This window comes from Pygocentrus nattereri, chromosome 6 (assembly GCF_015220715.1).
Source record: "Pygocentrus nattereri isolate fPygNat1 chromosome 6, fPygNat1.pri, whole genome shotgun sequence".
In the NCBI taxonomy this organism is placed as follows: Eukaryota; Metazoa; Chordata; class Actinopteri; order Characiformes; family Serrasalmidae; genus Pygocentrus; species Pygocentrus nattereri.
Window position 1 is genome coordinate 48,801,799 of NC_051216.1, and position 10,000 is coordinate 48,811,798.

A 10,000-nucleotide genomic window follows, 5' to 3' on the forward strand; every position below is an offset into this window, starting at 1 on the left:
GTCTGTGTCTAAAGCTCACTGTGAGTTTGGGCCATTCAGCTACAAGGTTTTTGCTGATTTTGTTGTTTTTGTAATAATGACCATTAAATTTTGCTCCCAAGGATTTCATCCCCTTTGCTCTTCTTTCTGATGAAGTCATTCCTCTTCTCTGTCAGCAGATCCAAAGCAGCTTCATGTAGTTATCATCACATGCTGAGGATCAGTCTCATTATCTCATGAGGATACGCACACACACACACACACACACACACACACACACTCTCCTTGTGTGTTTAAGGGGGCAGTAATGTCAGGCTCCTACGGATGACTCTGCACGAGGACGATCAGGCTATAAATACCTGCAGGGTGTGTGACAGGATTCATGGATTGAGAAGAGGAGGTGCAGTGCAGTGAATGTCTCATTTAAAGTGCAGGAAATGGGTCACAAAGCAGATTTTCCTGATTGGCCAAAAGGAGTCATGCATTTCGGCACCAAAGGCCACAGAGTGCAGGAAGTAGCTGAACCCGCAGGTGTATCGAAGTGTACGGTCATACGGGTCGACCAGCAGTGGCAAAATTCCCCGTCTACAGGAAATTTTCCTCAGAATTGTGGCCAAAAGACCAAACTGATGGACAGAGACCTGAACCACAGTGCCTCACTGATCCACTGGACAACCAGGTTTGGCCTTTTGCTCTTCATCTCACCGGAACATAACATTCCAATCCCTGTATTCCAAAATGACAGTTCTCATGTTTACAGGGCTGCAGATGTGACTGATTGGCATGATGAACATTCAGGAGTGGGCAGAATCTTACATCCTATAGAATCCTCTTGAAGATCTGAGGGACTCCCTGGAACAGCAAGTAAGACGCAGAGAAGGCTCCATGAAATCTGGCCGAACTGCGTGAACAAAGCTGAACACTGACATCCCTACATCCGGAAATTCATCCAGTCCACGCCGAATCCAGTGGCAGCTGTTATTCGTGCTTGTGGAGCTTTTACATGCTATCAGGTAAGTTTCAGTCTCAGGTGAGCTTATTTACATTTGCTTTAAGTTCAGTAATTGTTGTGATCGGTTTCTGAGCTGCTGAGTGTTTATAGTGTTTAAGTTGGTTGACCTGTAGCTGAAACTCGGACAGTGTGTTTGGTGATATGACAGGTGTGGAGTTGTGTGGAATCGTGGTGTAAGTGCTGTCCTATAGACTGTTGTCAGGAAGGGGGTGGGAGAGCACATTATGTTGCAGTGTATGCTGAGGACTGGAGTCCAGCACACTGTGGAACAGGTTAATATGAATAGAAAACTAAAATAATTTCAAGGGCCCAATAGGATCATGCCAGGGGTGACGAGGCCTGTGGGCCCTTGGTTTGACATATGGGCCCAGACCAAAGCTCGCCTGCATCATCTTGTTAGAGGTAGACAGCTGGTGAAGGACAGATTCTGATTTGCCCTTGATTATCAATTTTGCAATCTAACTATGTCTAGATCTGCTTTAGCTTTAGGCAGAGAGTGCAGTCGAGACTCCAGAGAGTCAGCAGGGCTCACACAAATGACCTAACATCAGGTTAAGACTGACTAAACCCATCCTAACAGTGTTTGATGGTGTCGCTGATGGTCCAAAAGACAGAATATCACTAATTATAGGGATCAGAGATAAGTTGGTACAGATGAACACCTCAGATCAAAAGGACCTTTCCTTCAGTATCTTGGTTTGAAGGCCACAGCCAGCAGTGACGGCTTAAACATGCTATACTGACACAACGTCAACGATATGGCCACCTTTCTACGGATGCTCCGTCTGGGTTGTGCGAATACTGTCCGGTGCTGTTGGGTCCACAGTCTGCCTGCACACGTTTCTTTGGGCTCAGTGTTTTTCTGTGCAACGAAAGCTCCGGTTAAGGACTTTGGTGTAAACCTGGATGCTAGTTTGTCATTTGAGTCCCAGTGAAGTCGAGTTTTCTGTTCTAATGCCATGTGAGTTTTTACAGTCTGACTTTGGTTTTTGACCATTTACTCACATATTTTTAGAATCATTGATTTTTAATGTTTGACATCAAGTGCGCATCACATTTAAAAGAGCCGAGTGAAGTAGATTCTGATGCCTCTGCACTCCGGTGTTAACTTAAAACATTATCAACCCCTAAACTGCCAACCTCACAGTAACAGTCCAACTGTTCTTTTCAGACATAAAACAGCAACAAGCATTCATTTTTAGTGTATATATACAACTAAGGTGTGTCCAGGACCCCCTAATTGGTTTCTTGGACCCCCTGAACGTCTCAAAATCAAATTTCTGGGGCCCCAGAAAACAAATTTATTATGACGTTAAGTTGTTCATTAGTTGCTCAAATCTAGACTCAGTGAAGCTGATTGTTTATCAGCTTCTGTCTCTGGTGGTCTTAACTAACTAGAGCTGCAGCTCTGCTCTGCCTCAGGGTAGTGCTGTAGCAGACTGGCTCACCCAGTCGGTCTTTCATAGTCTAGAAACCGTAACTCTGCCTGGATTCCTTTGCAACACTTTCCAATGAGCTGCAGCAGATCTGAAAACCGGAAAACTCGCCCAGTTTCCCAAGAGTTTGGAGTGAAGAGAGACTGTTCCTCATTCCTCACACTGAAGACCGGAGAGGAGATGAGGAAGATCTCAGTTACTGCGAGGAAGAGCGCAGAACCGCAGTAGAACAGAGACTCTACAGAAGAACACCTGATAAGACAACATGCCATGTAGAAATTAGAGTCAGCGTTAAAAGACCTTTCGTTTACACCGGATTCCTGTTCATCCTGTTCAGCTCTTGTTATTGATATTTGGCCCGGCGTATCTTGCCAAGTCTCTTGAAGCGTCCCAGATCACTTCGCTCAGCCGAGGCAGGTTTACTGCCAGCTCCTAGGATCACTTACAGCTCAGTTCAAGGTGGAAAGTCTTTCTCTTAAAAATTCCTAAACAGCTACAAATACACAAACTCACACACATTCTCACCTGCAGCAGTATCCTGTTCCCATCGTAGTCCTCTGTCTGCCAGCGTATGTCGCTGATGGGCGTACAGGGATGGGGCAGCAGCGGTACAAGCCCCCCCACGTCCCTCACGCGTATCTCCATTATGGCGCATTCTGTGGGGGTGGGTTTCTGTCCCCGCGGCAGCCGTTTGAAGGACAGCTGGATTTCCGTGTCGCGGTTGGAGAAGACCACGCAGAAGCAGAAGTCCTCCTTCCTCTGGGCGAGCCTGCGGCGCATCAGCAGCCTGTATAGCTGCACCTGCTCACTGTAGGTTTCGTGCCGACAGTATATGGTGAAGCGGACGATCTCCTTGCCGTAGTGGACCTGCCGGAGGGCCCACAGTGGCGTGCCGGGGGCCAGAGTAAAGAAGTCCTGGCTGGCAGACGAAAGGGGCAAAAGGCCGCGGCCGTTCACTCGCTCAGTGTGGTGGTAGCGCCACGGTGGTCGTCTCAGATGACCGTGGAGGCGCTCCTGGTTCTCCTCGCCGCCATAGTCCTCCTGCAGGAAGAGGATGACGGCCAAGGCCGGCTGGGGCGAGGGAGCGTCCAGCCGGAGCTTGGACCTCCTGGGCGGCCCGGCGGCACGCTCAGACACCCTGAAGAGAGTGAGCTCCGGGTGGAGCCAAGACAGGACTTGGTCGGCGGCACGCTGAAGTGTCCTGGCTTGACCTGGGTCTGCGATGATGTGGATGGACACAAGGAAGGGGTCCTGTAGGTCCCCCATGGACAAATCACCTTGGGGCAAAGGGGAAAAAAAGAACGGTGACTTTGAGCAGGAAATGTCAAAGCACTTCATAAGAACTTTCTTACTGACAGATCAAAAAATCCTGTTTTTGACCGCCAAACCGAAAATGTCCCGTTTTCAGTTCAGAAATCTGGTCACCTTAGTTAAAAATGCTGTTCACTCATCCTGGAAAGCTTTTCTCAGACAGCTGGTCGACTGAGCCAGCACATTAAAACGTTACACTGCTTAAACGACGCTGCAGCTTGAAGAGGTGTAATGATTAGGCTTGGGCCGTATGGCCGTATGACGGTATGATGGTATTTTAAAATTGTGTCAAATGTCTATTCCACATGTGAACAGATAATCCAGGGGTCAAAACCCAAATGTTAAGAAGAGCCATTTTGTCCTTTCAATAAAAATTAAACCACTTCGGAAGCCACAACATTTAATGTCCATTTTACCATCTTGGCTGTGAATGTGTCTCAGTATGTGTTAATGCACTAGTATAGACCAAAAATATAATATTAATGAAAACTCAGACTGACTTTGCTCTGCTTTGAGCTTCAGCTCAGCTATAAACACTTTTCTCACATCTCCAGCAGGAAACTTTTCCACTAAAGTAGATCAGTTTCTTCTAAAATGTCTCTCAACATTCGACTTTTTATGAGGCTGAAGTCGCTTCTAATTCACCAGCTTCTTTTTAGAAATTTCCTGTTCCACCTTAAAGAGCAACTCCACCCTAAGACCAGCTGAAATGCTCTGCTCTGTAATAATAAAATATACCAGCCTTGTTTACAATGTGATCACATCTTTCAAACTGTAAGAATATCATTATCGTCAGTTCTGCCTCTGCAGTGCCAACTCTCACAGTATGCAAATGAGTCAAACAGCGTTACCGCCCCCTGATGACTCCCTACTCATTCTGCACTCATATATATGAAAACAAAGGAGCCAAGAGTGAGGAGAGAACTGCACTCACGCTGAGCTGAACACCTCCAGCACCTCCTCACAAATGAGCGATTAGGTGACCTGAAATACCTGATTCAGGGAGGATACTTCCACATCTCCATACAGCGATGAGGCCACGAGCAGCTTGCAGAACATGAGGATTCAGGGCTACTACAGCAAATCCTGGATTACAGTCACTTCATTCATTCTGAATTCAGAGCACCTAAGTAATCAGGATATGGATCTGCTGCACAGATCATTAGAAGCTGGCTGTGGCGGTTTTAGGGAATATTCTACCGTTCGGTGCCTCTGCCGCTCACCGCTAATCGTTTTCGGCACTACGTTAACTCTCATGTCATGGACTAATACGGGTGAGGCTCGAGACTCACTGGCTGATCAGAAACTCCTTCCCTTGCTGAAGGTGGGGAGGGTGGTGGAGAAGAATGTTCAGCCTCGTGAGACTCGTTTGATTCTGTCTCTCAATATTTTAATGTGCGCTCTAAATACCCGGCAGCCCAGCCACCCGGCTTCCCTTGCTGCCCCACCTCCAAACCCATACATCACTGCAGTGCCCCTCCCAGCGCCCCGCCCACTTTTGAGCATTTTTCAAAGTTGAGCCGGGGGTGGAGCTGAAAACTGATTCCGTGTTCAGTAACTTGGGAAGCATGTAAAGCAAACAGCTTTCACGATTTTGAAATAACGCTAAACGAGACGCTTTATAACGGCGTCATAAGTGACTTCCATCAGCAGCAGCTCAGCTTACCCTCATATACCGCGTGCCCCAGTAAAACGGCAGGGAAGTGTTACGAGATTTTATTCTCACAGCTTTTAATATTTAAGCGAATTAATCACTCATTAGTCGACTGATTTACACGAATAACTGACCATCAAAATATTTGGTTTGTGCAGCGCTGTGTCTGGCCACTCTGAGTGACCTTGTCTACGTCTCAGCCACTGAAGTAAGGTATTCTCCTGTAAAAAGGTCAGGCTCAGGGCTAAGAGTGGACCAATGAGCGGTGAACAGAGTGACCGCTACAGTATTAATGATTAAAATCAATATGAATGTAGTAATAAAGGTCCGGTGTGCTGTCCAGTCCTGGGCCTGCATGTGGATCACAGACCATATTTAAAATGAGCTCGTTTAATGTGATGAAACACACCCACAATTACACAACCAAACACAGGCAGTGGACAAAGTGCAAAGGCTTCTGGGGGATGAATGGAGTCTTTTCAGTGCTGCTGTGTGTAACGAAGCTGTGTGCTGTTCACTGTGGACTCATTAGCTGCGTTAGCAGCTCGTTAGTGACCCCAGAGGAATGCGGCAGCTCGGCGGCCAATAAGGTCAGTATTTCTGCTGAACTTCACACACACACACACACACACACACAGACTCACACACACACAGTCACACACATACACACACACACAGTCACACATACACACACAAACACACACACACAGTCACACATACACACACACACACACACAGTCTCACACACACACAGTCACACATACACACATACACACACACACAGTCACACATACACACACACACAGACTCACACACACTCACAGTCACACACACACAGACTCACACACACACAGTCACACACACACACACACAGTCACACATACACACACACACAGACTCACACACACACACAGTCTCACACACACACAGTCACACATGCACACACACACAGTCACACATACACACACACACAGACTCACACACTCACAGTCACACACACACACACACACACAGACTCACACACACACAGTCACACACACACACACACACACAGTCACACCTACACACACACACATACACACACACACACAGTCACACATACACACACACACACAGTCACACATACACACACAAACACACACACACAGTCACACATACACACACACACAGACTCACACACACAGTCACACACACACACACACAGTCACACACACACACAGTCACACACACGCACACACAGACTCACACGCACACAGTCACACATACACACACACAGACTCACACACACAGTCACACATGCACACACACACACAGTCACACATACACTCACACACACAGTCACACACACACAGTCACACTCACACACACACACACACACAGTCACACACAGACACAGTCACACACACACACTCACATTGTGCAGTGTTTGCTCTACGTTGCTGCCAAAAATCAGAGCTAGAACTTGATACTAGATCTATTAAAAGCACTTTCCTTCGTGTGCTTTCAAAGACAGCATCACAGCTGCTTATTCCTTTTTGCTTGTAGCTCAAAACAAACTGACCGTGGCCAGTAGCATCTCGCTGTTCCAGAGTAAACACAGAGGGTAACAGCTGTGATCCAGCTGCTGAAAAGGCCAGAGATCAGCAGCAGGCCAAAGGTTTATTACACACTTCTATAACCTAAGAATAACATAAGAACAATCCGATTTGCTCTGATGTCCCTGCAGTTACTGAATAATAAGCCTCAGTATGTAACAAGACTGAGACTCTCCGGTGCCGAACTGTGAATTAGTGTCTTTTCCCTGCAAAGATTTTCTCCAGTCTGATTAAACCCATTCTGATTACAGAACTACGTCCAGAGACTCCGTCCAGAGACTCCGTCCAGAGACTACGTCCGTCCCACCGCCGTCTTTTAAAGATCAGAGCATGAACTTCGTCTCCTTTGCAGACCAGTTTCTGCTCCGCCGTGTTGAACGGTATAAACTCTCACTGTGACACAACGCACATGCAGAACGGGCTGAAACTTTCCGATAGGAATGTAATCGGATACAGGAGCTTACACGGATATTATCCTTCTATTTAACGGGATTACCCACCTCATTCAATCAGATAGAAACAGGATTCTGAAGGGCCTCAATCAGACGGGACTATTTAGACTAAAGTGTTTACATGGATATATTATATTCCGATTGAGCTATTAGTCAGATTATTAATGGATTATTAGGCTGCATGTAAACATGGCTACTGTCTCATACTCAGCTGGCTTTGTCTCATGTATGTATGTATGTTATAAAGGCTCTCTGACTGGTTTGACATCTACACAGTTATTTCATCTCTAATTTAAAATGAAAAGTTTTACTCTAAATCCACTTAAACAGAGCTTCAAGCAAGAGGTCAGATTTAGGCTCAGTCCCATTTCACCCCTCATCCCTACCACTGCGTGTGCTCGTCTAGGGTGGGGTGTCCCGAGTCTTGTTGGGATAGAGGGGTGGGGTGAAGTGTTGGGGTTAAATGACCCTCCAAACGGAGAGATATGAGAAAAACCGGTGAGACGGAGAACAAGAGACCAAAGAAACCCACAAATGTGAGAATTTTCTCTGTTAATAAATCACAATAACCATCATATTCCTTCAGTTTATTAATGTTGATCCTGTGTATTTTGGGCTTTTTCATGACTAATAAATCACGAGCAGTGCTGACGTCTCTGTAAATACATTTCCACCTTAAATGGAGCAGCAGGTGGATTCTGGCTCCTCAGGCATCAGAACTGCTGCACCATTTAAGGTTCGAATTTAATTCTAACAAGAATCTGGAGAATCTCTGACTTCAGCTTCATATCACTGAAGAATTAGGGGGGGTGATAATAAATCACTGCCCCCCTCTTTGAAGGCGTATGATCCCTAAATGTAACTAAAGCCCAGCAGTGAGGAGCTGAACTTTCCCCTCCTCTGCTGTCCCTGCAGACGGGCAGGGTCGCCTACAGAGCGGCGCTAGTAGCTGTTAATGAAGTGGTGCTCTTTTATTAGAGGGGCTCATTTCAGAGGAAGATCTCAACCCCTGCCCTGTAGCTCAGTAACAAGGGGCAGCACTCAAAAACAAGGGGTGAAAATAAGAACTAGGACTTGACCTCAGCCTGTATTTCGGTGGCCTTATTTCATTCATTTAAAAATATTTTAAAATAATGTTCAGCAACTGTGGCTCACCGATTTAACTCACAGTTCACTTTGTTCAGGATCACTTCATTCTGAATGGCTTATTTTTGGTCTTGTCCTCCGAGTGAGGAGGTGGAATGAGAGGTGAGGAGGAAAACGTCTCCCTGAGGATCCCTCTCCCTGAAATCAGTCAGATTCCTGCGTACGTAACGTTGAGCTGCACCTACAACTCCAGCTTTCGCTTTCATCCCCTCCTCCTGCTCCCTCTTTCTCCTCTCACTCGGGGGACGTGTCCCACTTTGTTTGTTGTTTAAGGTTGAGGGCATGGCAGGGCGAGGGAACGCTGTGCTCTTACAGACTTACACACACACACACACACACACACACACACACACACACACACACCTGACCACACACCTGAGAAAGGTCCATTACTGCACTGCTTTAATACTGAATTAAAGGTCAGGACTCCCTAAATCACATGATGCTGCTAACACAAGATCACTTGGACTCCTGGAGCCGAATTCCAGAAACTTCCTCTCTTTCTGTCTTTAGTTCTGGCAGGTCAGGATAAGATTTGTGACAGATTCATATTAAACAATCAAATCTGATCTTAATTTAGGAATTTTATCTGATCTTACAACATCTGATCTCCAGTTAGGAAATCTTAACCTACTCAATCAAAGTCGACAATCAGTGTTTAGCAGAGCGCCCCCTGCTGTTTATCAGAGCTCCCCCTGCTGTTTATCAGAGTCGCCCCCTGCTGTTTATCAGAGTCTCCCCCTGCTGTTTATCAGAGTCGCCCCCTGCTGTTTATCAGAACTCCCCCTGCTGTTTATCAGAGCTCCCCCTGCTGTTTATCAGAGTCGCCCCCTGCTGTTTATCAGAGCTCCCCCTGCTGTTTATCAGAGTCGCCCCCTGCTGTTTATCAGAGTCGCCCCTGCTGTTTATCAGAGTCGCCCCCTGCTGTTTATCAGAGTCGCCCCCTGCTGTTTATCAGAGCTCCCCCTGCTGTTTATCAGAGCGCCCCCTGCTGTTTATCAGAGTCGCCCCCTGCTGTTTATCAGAGTCGCCCCCTGCTGTTTATCAGAGCTCCCCCTGCTGTTTATCAGAGCTCCCCCTGCTGTTTATCAGAGCGCCCCCTGCTGTTTATCAGAGTCTCCCCCTGCTGTTTATCAGAGCGCCCCCTGCTGTTTATCAGAGTCTCCCCCTGCTGTTTATCAGAGCTCCCCCTGCTGTTTATCAGAGTCGCCCCCCTGCTGTTTATCAGAGCTCCCCCTGCTGTTTATCAGAGTCACCCCCTGCTGTTTATCAGAGCTCCCCCTGCCGTTTATCAGACCTCCCCCTGCTGTTTATCAGAGTCTCCCCCTGCTGTTTATCAGAGTCGCCCCCTGCTGTTTATCAGAGTCGCCCCCTGCTGTTTATCAGAGCTCCCCCTGCTGTTTATCAGAGCGCCC

The 10,000-nt window shown here is 47.0% G+C and overlaps 1 protein-coding gene across 2 annotated transcripts in view; it reads right to left on the reverse strand.

The window, feature by feature from the left end:
* Window positions 1-10,000, reverse strand: part of LOC108440485 (protein FAM124A) — a 35,766-nt gene that overhangs the window by 4,870 nt on the left and 20,896 nt on the right. For both annotated transcript variants that reach the window (XM_017719360.2, XM_017719359.2), the window contains one exon: window positions 2,953-3,704. In XM_017719360.2, the coding sequence (XP_017574849.2) occupies window positions 2,953-3,704 (752 nt within the window). The remainder of the gene's footprint in view (window positions 1-2,952; window positions 3,705-10,000) is intronic.